General features: G+C 46.6%; 2 protein-coding genes across 2 annotated transcripts; both read right to left on the bottom strand.

Moving 5' to 3' along the window:
* Positions 1-6,136: 6,136 nt before the first annotated feature.
* On the bottom strand, positions 6,137-7,297 carry LACBIDRAFT_314750 (uncharacterized protein; the record flags this gene model as incomplete). The annotated part of the gene is made up of 6 exons (XM_001889155.1): positions 6,137-6,195; positions 6,256-6,448; positions 6,518-6,606; positions 6,726-6,843; positions 6,892-7,155; positions 7,235-7,297. 6 exons carry the CDS (start codon positions 7,295-7,297, stop codon positions 6,137-6,139), a joined length of 786 nt encoding a protein of 261 aa, XP_001889190.1.
* A 1,144-nt stretch (positions 7,298-8,441) lies between these two features.
* Positions 8,442-10,424, bottom strand: LACBIDRAFT_334417 (uncharacterized protein; the record flags this gene model as incomplete). The annotated part of the gene is made up of 9 exons (XM_001889154.1): positions 8,442-8,484; positions 8,613-9,037; positions 9,099-9,163; positions 9,216-9,263; positions 9,322-9,630; positions 9,693-9,843; positions 9,965-9,996; positions 10,117-10,228; positions 10,287-10,424. 9 exons carry the CDS (start codon positions 10,422-10,424, stop codon positions 8,442-8,444), a joined length of 1,323 nt encoding a protein of 440 aa, XP_001889189.1.
* Between the last annotated feature and the right edge of the window lie 5,693 nt (positions 10,425-16,117).

The following is a 16,117-nucleotide window of genomic DNA, read 5'->3' as shown; positions in this document are numbered from 1 at the left end:
TGCGGGAGGATATAAAGTCCTATCGTACGCCTTACCAATGGACGATCAATTCTCTGAAGAAGAGACTAGGAATTTGTATCTTACAAAATACTTAAAACATGAAAAAGAAAAGATGACAGACAAGGCGGCTAGTACGGTTCTGGTAAACTACTTAGAAAAATATTATTCTAAGCAAAGTCAAGAATCGGGCACCGCATCTACAGTGGAAACCATGATGAATACGATATATAACCATGACGGTAAAGCGCAACCGAGCGAAGTGGAGGGTGAACATCCTGCGACAAGGGAGGTACTGGTAACTAAAAAGTATAAACCAGTCGCACAGAAAATCCGACCCGTCTTTCAGGACCTACCAGATAAATTTCGAATTATTCGGGATATAAAAGGCGATCCAATGGACACCTTGCCAAAGCTGAATAGAAACCCACCAAAATTCACACCCACGGGACGCTATACTGAAGAGCGAAGAGAGCAATTTGACAAAGTTCATGACGGCGATTTCTTGTGGCCAGAGGAGCGCAAACTACTACATTATTTTATGATGGAAAACAACGAAGCCTTTGCTTGGGATGATAGTGAGAGGGGGAGCTTCAAAACAGAATACTTCCCACCCGTAGACATTCCAATAATTCCACATACGCCGTGGGTTTTGAAAAATATTCCAATACCTCCTGGACTTTATCAAGAAGTGTGCAGAATTATTAAGACCAAATTGGATGCTGGGGTATATGAACCCTCAAATTCTTCTTATAGGTCAAGATGGTTTTGTGTATTAAAGAAAGATGGAAAAAGTTTGAGGCTTGTACATAGTCTGGAACCTTTAAATGCAGTGACTATAGCACATTCAGGGTTACCACCTGCAACCGATGCACTTGCTATGCATTTCGCTGGTCGAGCTTGTGGAGGAATGTTTGATTTATACGTTGGATACGATGAAAGGCTCTTGGCAGAGACTTCCAGGGATCTGACTACATTTCAAACTCCTTTTGGAGCTTTAAGACTTGTCACTCTACCCATGGGTTGGACAAATTCCGTTCCAATTTTCCATGATGACGTTACGTATATTTTACAAGAAGAAATTCCTGAAGTAACTGTGCCATATATTGATGATGTGCCTGTCAGAGGGCCTGCAACAAGGTACGAGTTGCCAGATGGAAAATACGAGACTATACCTGAAAATAGCGGTATAAGAAGGTTCATAATGGAACACTTCGAAAATGCTAACAGGGTAGTTCATAGGATGAAATATGCTGGAGGAACCTTTTCGGGATTTAAGTCGGTAATTTGTGCGGCTGAAATAACAGTAGTAGGCCACCTATGCACTTATGAAGGCAGAAAACCGGAAACTGAAAGAATGAAAGTTATAGATCTTTGGGGACCTTGTAAAGACCTACATGATGTCAGGGCTTTTCTAGGAACTGTAGGGGTCTGCAGAATGTTTATTGAGAATTTTGCAAAGAAAGCAGAACCTCTCAACGATTTATGCAAAAAGGGGGCTCCTTTTGTATGGGGACCGGCACAAGAAGAGTCTATGGACGAATTGAAATCCTCACTTCGCGAAAGTAAAGCGCTCGTGCCGTTGGATTACGAAAATAATCCTAACCCAGTGGTACTAGCTGTAGACACCTCTTGGAAAGCGGTTGGGTTCTACATATATCAGGATAACCATACGACTGGGCTTAGGCAGTATGCCAGGTTCGGTTCTATAACTTTGAATGATAGAGAAGCTCGATTTTCCCAACCAAAAAGAGAATTATTTGGTTTAATGCGATCTTTACAGGCTGCATCATACTGGCTTCTAGGATGTCGAAAACTAATTGTGGAAACAGACGCGAAATACCTGTCAGGTATGCTTCGAAACCCTGAAATGGGACCGAATGCAACCATCAACAGATGGATTGACGCATGTCTAATGTTCCATTTTAAGTTACAACATGTCCAAGGAAAGACCTTTGGCGCAGATGGATTATCGCGCAGAGACACTCAACCAGGTGACGATGTGTATCCACCTTCAGATGAACATCTCGACGAACCCATTGGTGTCATTGAAGTGTTACCAGATCCAGATGGAGGGGAGCCCCCTTTGGATTTCGAAACCTTCAAAGATCAAATTGACTCGAGGGGGGGATATATCCAACAATTGGCTCTAGACATCTCAGATTTTAAGGATGAACTAGACAGGGAAATAGCAATGACACAGAAAATAGCTAAAGATGTGAAAACAAGAGTGGACAATGATCCAGATCATACAAAAAGCAGCCCAGAACAGAAGGATTTTCTTCGAACTTACATGATTTCGACTTTAACTTCACCAGGCCTGGAGGCCAGGTTTGACGAACTAGAAACAGAGCAACCTTACCCGGAAACTCATAGGTCATTCATTGGACAGTCACAGGATGAATTCCTTCTTATACTAAGAGAATGGCTGAAAAATCCTAAAAAGATCGAAGGATATTCTGATAAAAAGTACAGCGCTTTCGTAAGATTTGCAAAAAGTTTCTTCCTAGACAAAGAGGATAGATTATATCGTCGAAGCATTGAATCACGTCACAAGCTAGTGGTCGACAAGTCTCACCGAATGTACATGATGAGATCTGCACACGATGCTATGGGACATAGGTGAGCATATGCAACGCAGAATATGTTAACGGAGCGTTTTTGGTGGCCTGAAATCGAAAGAGACGTACATTGGTATGTGAAAACATGCCAGCGTTGTCAGGAACGTACCAAACGTGTAGTGGAAATCCCACCCACTGTGACACATACACCATCTATTTTCCAACGACTACACGCTGATACCATACACATGACTCCGAAATCTAATGGATGTAAATACATCGTCCATGGGAGGTGTGCACTGTCAAGCTGGGTTGAAGGAAAACCCCTCAAAAGTGAAACTGCAAGAACTGTCGGCTTATGGCTTTTTGAAGAAGTCATCTGCAGATGGGGTTGTCTAGAAGTAATAATAACTGACAATGGTTCGGTTTTCCTTGCTGCTGTAAAATGGCTCGAAGAAAAATACGGGATAAAGGGTATTAGGATATCTCCGTATAATTCTAAGGCAAATGGCAGAATCAAAAGGCCCCATTGGGATATTATACAAATGCTCACAAAGTGCTGTGGACCCAAGAACCTTGCCAAGTGGTATTGGTTCTTTTGGCAAGTACTTTGGGCTGACAGGATCACGATTAGAAAAAGATTTGGTTGTTCGCCGTTCTTTATGGTAACAGGTGCGCATCCAATATTACCTCTCGACGTACAGGAGGCTACCTGGTTAGTAAAATTACCAGACCGTATGTTGTCCACTGCAGAATTGATTGGCTATAGAGCCAAAGCATTAGCAAAACACAGGCAGCATGTGGCAGAAATGCGCGAGAGGGTCACCTTAGAAAAAATGAAAAGAGTGGCAAAATATGAACTGAGCCACCGCCATAAAATCAGTGGTCGAATGTATAAACCCGGAGACCTGGTGCTTATCAGAAATTCACAGGTATCCTCATCATTAAGTAGTAAAATGCAACCAAGATACCTGGGACCTATGATTGTGATACGACGAACAAAGGGAGGTTCATATATAGTTTGTGAACTAGACGGATCAGTCAATCACAATAAAATTGGAGTGTTCAGAGTCATTCCGTATTTCACAAGAGAAAGGATCGACTTACCTGAGCACTTCAGTACACTTATTGATGCAAGCAATGAGGAACTGGATGAAATCGAAAACACAGGCGTTGAAGAAAGACCTAACGCAAGAGATTACTACTTTGAAGGAGTTAATCTTGATGGGTCTTCCACAGATGAATCCGGGGACTTAGAAGAAATCAAAGATTTAAGTGAAGAAGAGGCTTAGTAGACTTACGCTTTAAAATTGGCTAAAGTTTAATAAAACCTCCAGCAGTTTATAAACATAATGCGCAAGTGCCTTCTAGATTTTCCATGCATAGTCAACTATACATGCGGGCTCTAGGTGTCCGTCTATGAAAAAAGTTCGGATAGTTCTACTACTCCTTAGTTACTTCACGCTCAGCAATCTGGGCAAGGGCAATTTCGTAATCAGCGACAAGTACATCGCGAAGACGAAGCTCCAAGTCGAGGCGCGGCATGCTGAGAAGAACGCGTTCATGAAGATCGACCTCTTGCTGCTTGAAATAAGCAAGGGTGGGATAAGCCGGCATGCGGTTGGTAACAGCAGCATGTGCGTGTGCTAAGATCTCCCTGTACAGAGGGTTGTCGATGAGCAAGGAGTTGGCAGACTCGTCGAGCTCTTTACTCTCCCCCACCTATTCCTACGGACTCCTACTGGATTCCCGGAATCCTACCGGACTGGACTAGGACTGGGACACATTTTAATGTTGGCTGATCACCATACAAATTTTGTATCCTAGTCCTAGTGGAGTCCTAGTAAATTCCTACCGGACTGAACCCAAATCACCAGGAATTGTGGAATTCTACTGGATTTTTAAGGAATGAGTCCAGTAGGAGTCCAGTACAAGGAGTCCAGTAGGAGTCCAGTAGGAGTCCAGTAGGAATTTCCGGGGACAGGGAGCCCAGTAGGACCAGCAGTTTGTCACTGTTGTTGTTATTATAACATATAAAAAAAAGCGCAACCTGACAGAATTGAACTCTCAACCTTATGGACATAGGGACAATACTATAGAGACGAGCACTTTACCAGTTACACTAGGAAGACATTACTATAGGTCATTATTATATGCTCTATATACCAACGTACTGACCTCCTTCCTAGAAAGGACGTCGGCGAATTCCGCGAGTGGGAATTTTGCCCAAACCCAACAACACTCGACAACACCACCATCACCACCCTCTTGCTCACCCACCACGAACACGTCGCCCACCACGACCACAACGGACGACGACAACACGCGACCACGACAACACGCGACCACGACAACAACGACGGCCACGACAGACGACGACAACAAACGACGACAACAAACGACCACGGCACGCAACGACGACCACACTCACGGACACGACAACCACCCACGAACCACGAGCGCCCGCCGACACGACAAACAAGAAAGACGAGGGACAGCGACGACCCGCTCCCACCCGCCAACGACGACCGTAACACCCACCACCACAAACGACGCCCGCCACCCACGAAAACGACAACCGCCGCCCACGAAAAACGCCCAGCGCCCATGAACGACAGCCGCCGCCCATGCAAACGACAACCGCCGCCCACGAAAAGCACGCAGCACACCCAAACGACATCCGCCGCCCACGAAAAACGCCTAGCGCCCACAAACGACGTCCGCCGCCCACGAAAAACACCCAGCAAACCCAAACGACGACCGCCGCCCACGAAAAACGCCCACCGCCCACAAACGACATCCGCCGCCCTCGAAAAACACCCCACCTATGATCTCTCCTCCCTGTCTCCTTCTCTCTGTTCCCCTCTCTCCCTCCCTCTCTCCCTCCCTCTCTCCCTCCCTCTCTCTCTCCCACCATCCTTCTCTCCCTCCCTCTCTTCCTCCCTCCCTCTCTTCCTCCCTCCCTCCCTCCCTCCCTCCCTCCCTCCCTCTCTCTCTCCCACCATCCTTCTCTCCCTCCCTCTCTTCCTCCCTCCCTCCCTCTCTTCCTCCCTCCCTCCCTCTCTTCCTCCCTCCCTCCCTCTCTTCCTCCCTCCCTTCCTCTCTTCCTCCCTCTCTTCCTCCCTCCCTCCCTCTCTTCCTCTCTCCACCTCTCTCACCCCCTCCCCCCTCCATCATTTCACTTCACTCACTTCCCCTCCTTCCATAGCTCTCTCCCTCCACCACTCCCTCCATCACTCCATCACTCCCTCCCCCTCCCTCATTACATTAGTAAAAGATCTTTCTGTATTTAGTTGTCATTTCACAATACAACATTTGTTTAAATGTGAATTTTGAATAGAAATTTGAAGTTCTGACTTGGTAATACATTGAAGTTGATATTCCAGTGGGAATCCAGTAGGAATCCAGTAGGACTTCAATGTGTGGAGCATTTCATCTAATTTGTTTAAGTTCAGTTGGAGTCCAGTAGGAGTCCAGTTGGAGTCCAGTAGGAGTCCAGTAGGAGGGGGAATGGAGAAATATGTGAAAATGCCTTTTTGGAAATTTTGTCAAAATCTGGTAGGAATCCAGTAGGAATCCTACTGGAGTCCCGGAGTCCAGTAGGAATAGGTGGGGGAGTGATAAGTATTGGACTTGTCTATAACAAAGGACGAGCGTGTTAGTTTACGATTTATGAAGATAAAAGATAAATACGAACTTTGACGAGACTGAAGATCTGCTAAACCACTAATAAAGGGCGGTTCAGTACGAGGGCGTTTGTCGCCGGCGCAACTGCCTTTGGCATGCTCGACGACGAGGGCCTTGTGAAATTCGCGACTGTTAGTGTCCATACCTGGAACAGCGTCGTAGGGAATGCTGACCGTTTCGGCACGCTTGGATTTGGCTGGGGTCTGTTATGTCCGAATAAAAATATGAAGTTAACAACATGGCAGTGGACTCACGCAATAATAGCAGCTTACCTTGGGACCAGAGGCAGCGCGCTTCTTGCCTTTCTCTTTGGGAGAGGAAGCGGCGTCCTTGACTTCTTCGTCACCAAAGAGGTTGTCCACTGCCATTTGAGCAAAGCGGACGCAATATTAAAATTGTGTCCTGCTTGAAAGAAAAAAAAAAAATAATAATAATGCATGGTGTCAGCTGCAGTGATAGCGTTGGGGCCATCACACCCACCCATCATAACGTCGGTATCCGAGGGGCCGGGGACAATCTCGACCTCGTCGTCCTTGTCCTCGATGACAGCCTTGGACTTGACAAGCTTGTGGGGACGCTGTTTCAAAATGTATCCGCGCTGCGTTAATAAAATGAGAAAAGATGAACAAAATAAGTATAAACGTGCCTTGGCTTTAGCAGCGGCCATTACCTCTGCAATCTCAGCCTGAGCCTGAGCTTGAGCAGTAACGGGTGGTGGAACGACCTGCGCAGCGGCGTGCACGGCGAGAACGGCGCGACAATATTCTTTGATAGTGTCGAGGTCGGCTGGGGGCGCGATGGCGTGAACTCCAGTGCTGCGGGTATTGTACTCACCTCTAACAAGGAAAAGCACATTGTGCATTGGCTGGTGCATAAGCAGACACAGATCCTTGGTGTCGATAAGCTGAACCTAGTCAAGTGCGCAGTATTAGCCTTTGTTCGAAGAAATAGAAAATACGAAGTTTATAACAGAAAAATTCGCGACTTACACAGTAATTAGCAGCTACGCCAAGAATGGTGGGAGCGGCAGCACTGTTCAGTCCCTCTTTCATGTCCTGATAAGTTTTGAAGGCAGTGAGAGCGGACTCGCGAAGCTTGACAGCAGCGGGAATAGTGTTTGAAAGTCCGGTTAGGTTAGGTTATTGGGTGCCCAGGGGCTCTAACCGAGACCGAGACCGGTTAGGGTTCGTTCCCAGACCCAAAATAACCTAACTGGACCGAAGATAACCGATGAAAACCGGTTAGTTGCAGTTACTAACCGGTTAGGACCGAAAAAATAGAAAATCGATTAAAACGGCGTATATTTCTCATATTCCTTGCAGTAGACATTATTGCCATGCGTCGTAGCTTTAAAACAAGCCCAAGAACGCTAAATTCGGTGAAGAATTGACAATTTTATAATAATATTCTTGAAAGCCTACTATTTTAGCCAATAATTTAGAGATTTGACCATAACTCTGTCAGATTTTTAGCGTTTCTCATGCTTTTAGATGTGTTTTGAAGGGGTATAATAGGGTCGGTTATAACCGGTCATAACCGGTTTTTTAACGGTTAGTTAACCGCAAAATAACCGGTTATTTCATTTCCAGAATTGACTAACCACTAACCGCGGTCCGGTTTTTTTGCGGTTAGGTCCGGTCTGGTCTCGGTTATTTTCCAGTTAATTAACCTAACTTCCAAGCACTAGGCGGGAAGAGCGTTTTGTGGGATAGATATAATGAGCGAGTGGTAAAATGAGAGTGCGTGGTAGAAAAGCAAAAAAACTGTTCTGTCCGAAAATTTTTCGCCACTGCCTGCTTTTATATGTGTGTCTGAGACCAAGGCGTGCGCGTTCCGAAATTCCGCGTTGCAATTCACTTGAAGCGTGAAAATTTGGAGTTGCGCATTCCAGCGCAATCACGTCTAAAAATAGAATAAACTTTCCGAGCCTTGGATGTCCCATGCCACGTGACCTATGAACTTAGTCGTTTTGACTGAGGACAGTCAATATTTAGTGAGGGGGACGGATCAAGGCTACCTTGATAGATAAAAAATTCGATTTCATGATTCACTAAAACCACCAAGGGGAAAAGAGTCATAAAAACGCGAACTAGAGACAATAAAACCCTAAGGCAGAATGAATTTGATAGAAAAATGCGAAATAAAGTCGAAAATTCACAAGTTCACACTCTAGAAAGCATGCAAAAAGGCTCTCACTTAGGAACAAATCTCAAAGTTCAAGAAAGACAAAGTCAAGATTCTACTATAAGGACAGCAGAATCTAACTACAAAAGATAATGACACAAAAAGGTTGATATAGAAAGTCCAAAAACTAAGATGTCCGAATGCATGCCAAGTAAAAGAGTCCGTAAAAACAAGCGCACCTACTCCTCGTCAACAAGCTCGTCGATAACCTCCTCCTCCTCCTCCTGAGAATGGGCGGAAGGTGGAAGACCAGGCGAAGCAGCGGCGATAGAAGGAATAAGGGACAGCGAGCAGACGCGGCGTTGACAAGGTGTCAGAGATGAAGGCCCAGCAATGGGAGGAGAATCGTCTTGCTGAAAAAGCGAGACGAGTCTCTCCAAATCGGCCGTCGTTGAACCCGCAGGCACTGGGACCCCCTGAGTATCTACAAAGTCTTGAACGAAGCTGTACCACGAGCCGAACTCCTTGCGAGTCTCGAAAACAGTGCCTAGAAGAGTTCCAGGCTCGGCGGTGAGACACAGGTCCGCGATGGCGTTTGCGAACTCTCGAAGATTGGCGTCGCGACGATGGCGAATGCGTGCGGAGCACTGAAGGCAAGGTTCGGGCATCTAATAAAACAGGTATCAGTACCTATGAAAACTCAGACAAAAATGAGAGGAGGAGACATACGTGGATTTGTGTACCCTTAAGAACTGCGGGGAGCTCTTTAAGCCCAAATCTAGCGGTGGCACGTTCTAAAAAGAAAGTCAGCAGGGTAAACAAAATACTAGTAAAAGAACGACTTACTAAATCGCTTCTTGTCGAACACGATGGGCTCTTGGAAGATAACGGGAGCTGGAAAAAACCCGAATTATAAAGTTAAAAAGCAAATTGAGAAAGAGAAAAAGCTTACACTTCTTACGAGGGTGACCGCGACACTTGGGTTGAACAGAAGTTTCCTTCTGCTTGACCACCGGTGGCTTAACGGCAGTACGCTTGGCGGAACTACGAGTAGTAGGAGGAGTCCTCGCCCGAGCCTTTCCCTTGTCAACTTGAGATGAACCTGCAACAGGCGGAGGCGTCTTGGCGCGAGCCTTGCCCTTGTCTGCATGCAAAGGCCTAGCGAGAGGCACAGAGTCCGACGAGCTTGAACGGGAATGGTTGGGATGTTGGATGGCCTCGTCGTCAGACGAGGGTTTCTCAATAATCTTGTGTTGTTTACCTGGCTAAGAAACCAAAAGAGTTAGTAAAAATGTCTAAGCAGAGGAAAATGAAGAAACTTACAGGGCCAATAGCCAGCTTCAAGGGCGTTGTAGACAGAGGATCGATGATCTCGAACCATGGCACGAGTACGCTTCGACCTTCGAACAGGGACAGGCGGCGTCAAGTCAGGCGAGGAAACTGGCAGGGACTCTGGGCCAGGGCTTGGTAGAAACTATGGATCGGATCCCGTAGGAGAAGGGGACTGAACGACACGAGCTCGACCTCGGGGAGTAATGATCCCCGGAGGTGACGAAGACCTGTGGTCGCTCGGCGCGTCCTCCTCTCCTATGTACCCCATGGTAAAGCTGGAGTCTAGGCATTCGCCCTAGAAAGATAAAAATCATTAGAAGAAAAATAAAAAGAAAGAACAGAAGAAAGTTATTTACAGGGCTATAAAGCGCATGACCATCCAATGGTTCTTGCAGCCATTCCTCCCAGGCAGTACTTTGGTTGTGTTCTTCAACGCGTTGGGCGGCATTGTAAACGGACGCCAGTAAATGAGACTTGTGTGGCGTAGGACCACCAGGACGAGCAAGGATGTCTGAAAACAATGCTAACTAAGGCAATAAAAAGTCGAAAATCAGCAGAGAATAAAAGAAAAGAACAGAGACTCACCATATAACTATGCAGGCGGTATAGCGTAGCCATAATCTCGGCCTCAGACATAGCGTTGAGGTGGGAACGCGAGAAGAGGTCAATGCCGACTTCGAACGCTTGAACAGCGGCGCGACAACCAAGGAATGCGGTAGGCATGGTGGGGAAAGTTAGAAAGAAATTGTGACAATCGCTCCCATAAAGCACGAAGTTTATAGGAACGTCAGGCAGAACATACGGAATAGCGAGGCACTTTCCGAAGAATAGTCTACGGGAGAAGATCGCTGAGAATCCCTCGGTTCCGTCGACCCTGAAAATCTTAATGGACGCCAAAAAACATTAATCAACTGAGGCGTACCTAGGCAACAATAGGAATATGATGTCATGTCTTCGAAGAATAACACGCCTGCACTAGTAATAGTAATTGACGCCGAAAGATAAAAGACACGCTTGACAGACGGTGATCTTTTGAAGACATATCAATATAAAATCCAGAAAAACACGAGGGGAACGTCCTCATACCAGGATCTAGTGATGACCGAGGACGGTCAGTATTATAGTGAGGGGGAGATGATACAGAGTGTAACAATACACCCGTAAAAATGCGAATTTTAGCGATTTCTCCTATAAAACCTCCTATAGTAGAAATACAGTCACATTGATCATAAGGATCGTTAGACGCAACCCGGTCTAGTCGATTAAAGTCTACATCCAAGAAATGTGCACACCTTAGACAGTAGGAATTGCGGTCGGTTCGTGACCGAATCACCTCAATATACTCGAAGTCTAATAAAAGGCTACACTACCATGAAATAGTACGCTACTGAGTGTTCTAGAGTAAAAACACCCCCGCACAGGGTGTTGGAGTTTACACCAAACCAGGGTCTCACTTTATTATGGATTAAAAGATATTAATTCTAAAGATAAACGCGCGAGCGTAGAAACTCGACGTGTACCTGACGCGAGAAGTCATTCGGTCACGTGCTATGAAGCATGATCCAAGAAGTCATGTGGAGAGACGCATCACGTGCATCACAAATCATGGCATCATTGACCCAAGAAAACTAAGCTTCGTGAAATATTCCGAAGCCTGCCAAAAGAGAAAAACTATGAACGATTTGCCATGCAGTCCGAGGCCCGGGCATAGTATCTAATAATAGAGAGAAAAATCACTAAGCGGACCGTTCGTCTCGGCTGAACCGATCATGAAAACCGTTTACGGTGATTCCCGCGTACGCATCAATACTGATGTGTCGCGTCGCCACAATAGAGAAAACACTACGAAAACTTAAAAGAAGTCAGCTCAGTTGTGCCACACACAACCGAGCCACTTCAAACCTTTACTAAAAATCAGTATTAATTCGTCCGACCTCTCGGACAATGCACGGACATGTAAATATAAATAGAAAACATAGAATAGTATTAAAAAAAGGATGCGCACAGGCTGAAACGCAAGGAATTATCCCCCGCGTTGACCAGCTGTCGCACTCCCAGTAGCATCTGAGGTAGTGGATAAGTTTGTAATCAATTTAAGGACTTTTCTTCGCAGACATAAGTAACGTGTGCCCGGAACCAGCGTGTTAAGTGGGGATCACAAAGCTTTTGTAAGGTTGTCTCGTCAATTAGTAAGAGAGCTCTCTACTATTACCGAGGAATCCAAGTGAGCGTGCTTGAAGAGTCTTTAAGACTAGTTTGGACCGCATCAGAGGCATAATAAAAGCTCAAGGGAGTTATAAAAGTCTACAAAGCACAATTTCCTTGTCATTTCTTCGTATACAGTTAGAACGCAATCCCAGAACACCGAGACAGTCCCAATAAAAGCTGTTTCCCTTCGAAGACTACTAAGTTTCGAATTCTATACTGTGTCCGCACGTAAAACAATACCTTTTGTTCCAAAAAGGTCTACTAGACTTAGACAAGTGATATAAAATATACAAAAAACGTCTCCCCGAACTTCTACTTAAGTTCTAACAAAACAAGTGTGGTAATTCTGTTTACCATACGAACCCAAACTCGAAGTACCGAGCACGTACCTGTGGTGATAAGTGTTTAAGGTGTTTGTGTGTGTGTGTGTTGTTTAGGTGTTCACGCATCTTGTCAGCACGTCCGATTACACTATTCTCACTCCCGCGTGACACAGTCTTCTCAACGTAGTCAGTGTTGGTCTCGACCCTACCCTACCAACCTTCTTCCGCAGCTTCCGCTTCCTTTCTTCTAATTATGCAATTGGCTGCCCTCTCTCTCTCTTTATATATGCTTCTCCCATTCCTCACTCCAGACCTGAGACTCGCTCGCTTGGCTTACGGTTCCTTTAATATCTATTTTGTTTTATACCTCAAAACACGATGCATTGCAATGTATGTATATTGAACCGCAAGCACGAAACTACATAGTCAACTCCCACACAAAGTATTGCCCAATTCGTTCAAGTCTATGAATAAGAAGGGCACGGACACGGACGGAGGTAAGCGCGAGTCCGAATCGGAAGAAATTTAGCCAGGAACTTCCGAACTTGAAAGAAGGGTTGAACCCTTGGAACTTGCACTTGAGACAGTGTCCAATGTGTGATCTACGCAAAGGTACCTCCATAATTGTTGACACTTGTAAAATAATAAACCTGTTGTGCATCCCACAAACATTGATTAACAAAATCTTAAACTGGTGAACAATAAGAACATCAGCCATCTTGACTGGCCAATTTCATTATTTTATTCTTTCACATATTCTTCAGCTGAGCGGTGTTGCCATGGCTACCAAGACTATTTCACAAAGAAATTGTTTAAATATGCAAATTACATGTGGTTGATGTTCTTATTGTTCTTCCTTTTGTAATTTTGAGAATTAATGTTTTCGGGATGCACATTCACTTCATTATTTTACAAGCGGCTATGATTAAGGAGGTACATATGTCCTGATTTGTCCTGAATATTTATTGGGCCCTGTCTCAAGTGTTGGGAGCCCAAGAACCTGAGTCGGGGTAGGTCGGGGTCCGGTTCGGAAGCGCCAAGACTTGTCACTAAGAGTTGGGAAGGGAGGGAGCTCGACAGGACGGTGCGCGGTGAATGTACAATCCAGTCGAGGCGCAAATTGCAATCCACCTCAGGCTGCACCTCAGTACAGTTGCTTTGATTGATCATGGGCTCGGTGGCTTGACGGGGACCTCGGGCACGCCATGCTAGTACTGTAGTAGTAGTACTAGCAGTGGACGATCACATGGCGGAGATGGTGTATAACAGGCCCATGGAGCACGTTTATGAGAGAGAGAAAAGTTTCTTGTTGGGATACCGCCTTGTTACAGTCATGAAGTAGTGAGGGTAAACATAAGAAACCACTCCAAGAGGACGAGAGAGGGGTGCTGTCAACTCGCGAAGTAGGCTGCGCAGTACACCACACTGCAGCATCTGTTTGGATGCGAAAAGGGGGGTGGAACTTGGAGCTTCAGCTTGAGACACATGGAGCGATTGGGTAAATGTCGAGAGGCAGGAAGAAATAGGTTCGGGCAAATCTAGGAAGTCCCGGCAAACATGGATCGTGGGATGGAGTGAGATGTCGAGCGCAAGAAATGAGCCATGAGGAGAAGGCAAAGGATGGAGGAGGAAGCTGTGACTGCGTCACTCTTAACGACGGAAGATGGGTGGTTTGAGTTCTAACTTCTCGTCCAGAACAAAACTAGAATGCAAAGAGAGAAAAGGCGGGGTGTGGTTTGGGCTCATGTAGGTCCGGGGAGTAATGCCAGCGGCCAAACGCCATATCTCATCAATCGTCGAGATAGGGTACCACGACAGGTTCAAAAAAGAGGCACAACGAGAAGGCCAAGGGGAATGGTGGAGGAGACTGCGAGTGCTTTACGGGAAGATGTGTGGCTTCAAGAGCTCCCGTCCGTTACCGTATACGGCAGCAATTGCGGAGATTGGGATGCAGCATTGCGATACGAAGACCCTGCGACTCGAGTAAGATCTCAATGGATGGAAAAGGCCGAGGCAGAATGAAGGAAAGGCGGGGAGAGGATATCCTGCCAAAGACGAAATGAATGGCGATAAATGGTGGAAGGAAAGAGCCACGAGTAGAAGGCCAAGAGGATGGAGGGACGAGGAAGCGGAGAGATGTAGCTGGGAGACAAGGAGGAAAGGTGCTGCCAAACGCGAAATAGATGGTCAAGATGCATTATCGTAACGTGGAGCCGCGAGGGAACCAAGAGGATGAAGGAGTGGTTTGGGCTTTCGTCCGTTACCGTGAACAAAACGTCGAAGTTGCAAGAGCTGCTCAGGTAGCACGTTGAACATGGGCAATTGGAACACTGGCACAGCACTCTGGAGGTCAAGGTGTACGGATTGCGCAAGTCGGATCCCAAGGGGGTAGAGATTCGAATTCTGGATGCTGGGTAGATGTATGGGAGAACGTAGGATGTGCCGCCCAATATGCACCTATCAAGCCACAGTGCTTGGATCCGGGATCTCTGGATGACCACTCCTAGATATAAAGTTAATGTGTGCTCGAGCATGTTGGCATGAACAAGTAGTTCTTCTCAAGAAGGGAGAGCCGTTTTGGGGCTATGTGCGATACGACCTGTGGATAGCGGGTTGGGGTGTATGCTAGTGTCGTTTGGAAAATGAAGATGTCGTGGACGTCCAAGCAGGTGTGGGCCCAGTCAACGAAGAAACGCCCAAAAGCGCATCAATTTCACAACACCCATCAAAACAACCAACGTATAGTCCGGCATCTGTACCGTGCTCCCACCCCTCCCCACATAACCACCCTCCCGACTACACCGTGGTGCGTGACCGGGATACCACTGAACGTTGGCCTGGCCGAGGCGGAGGAGACACCTGACACTGGAGCCCAGGCGCACGGAAGAAAAGTACCTCTTTAAAGGAATGGTCGTAATAAGGGATCGACTTGGTTTATCTTCATAGTAGTGGGACTAAGCTCGTGACAAGACAAATACTCAAAGAGAAAGAACATACACGAACGATGCACAACCCCCTTCCGCGCGCCTTCCACAGCGAAATGCATCATCTCTTCCTGGTTCTCATATGCATTCCCGAGGATCTCCTTCGCGATAATGAGTTCGGGCATGAGATTTAGCACATCCTGCAGGACGAGTTTGTGCGCCAACACGAGGTTTGCGTGGATAGAGTATTTGGTGTGTGATGAGGGTGAGCAGGACAGGATGTCCGTTCCCAGAGTCCAGCAGGACAATTCGCCCGAATTTGGGAGTGAGGGAGAGGGTGTGAATGGGCGGCGGTTTGTCCGACGTCGGCTCGAGCCACATCTTCGTCCAAAGGCTAGCTAGTTTGGAGAGGGGTTAGTATTCGATCTCTTGGGCGACCCATTTCAGGCGGCGTCGAGTTGATTCTTCAACGCGAGAGTTGGGAGTGAGTACACCATTGTCCTCTGCGGACACTTCGTCTGCATCGGTGTGGTCCATGGCCTTGGACCTCTCATCCGCCCTACGCTCTGCACCGCACACCCCACGTCCTTGGGCAACCTGACCACCTCCCTCGTAATCCTGGATGCTAATCGACAACCCTCCCCATTAGTCGTCACGCCCACTTGCAAGGGCCTAGGTTCTTTCGCCGTCAGGTGCAAAAACTGAAGAGAGGAATTTAAAAGTGGGAAAGATCGATTTGTCGAGTTGTTCTGCAGATGCCCTAGGCCTGAGGGGCGAGGCTAAGAGAGTGTCCGTGATCCAATGTCTGTACGTCCCGTAAGTCAAGCATTCAAATCAACAAGCTGATCGATCCCAGTCTATCAACTCCAGTTGGCGTTCCTGGACGCGCCATTAACGTTCCTTGCATGATGCTGAACGCAGGTCGCCTTTTGGGAGAACGTATACATGTGAAGCATCAGCT

The sequence above is a fragment of the Laccaria bicolor genome, genomic scaffold (assembly GCF_000143565.1).
Source record: "Laccaria bicolor S238N-H82 LACBIscaffold_63 genomic scaffold, whole genome shotgun sequence".
Taxonomy (NCBI): Eukaryota; Fungi; Basidiomycota; class Agaricomycetes; order Agaricales; family Hydnangiaceae; genus Laccaria; species Laccaria bicolor.
Note: the sequence above shows the minus strand (reverse complement) of the source record. Positions and strands in the feature narration are given on the sequence as shown.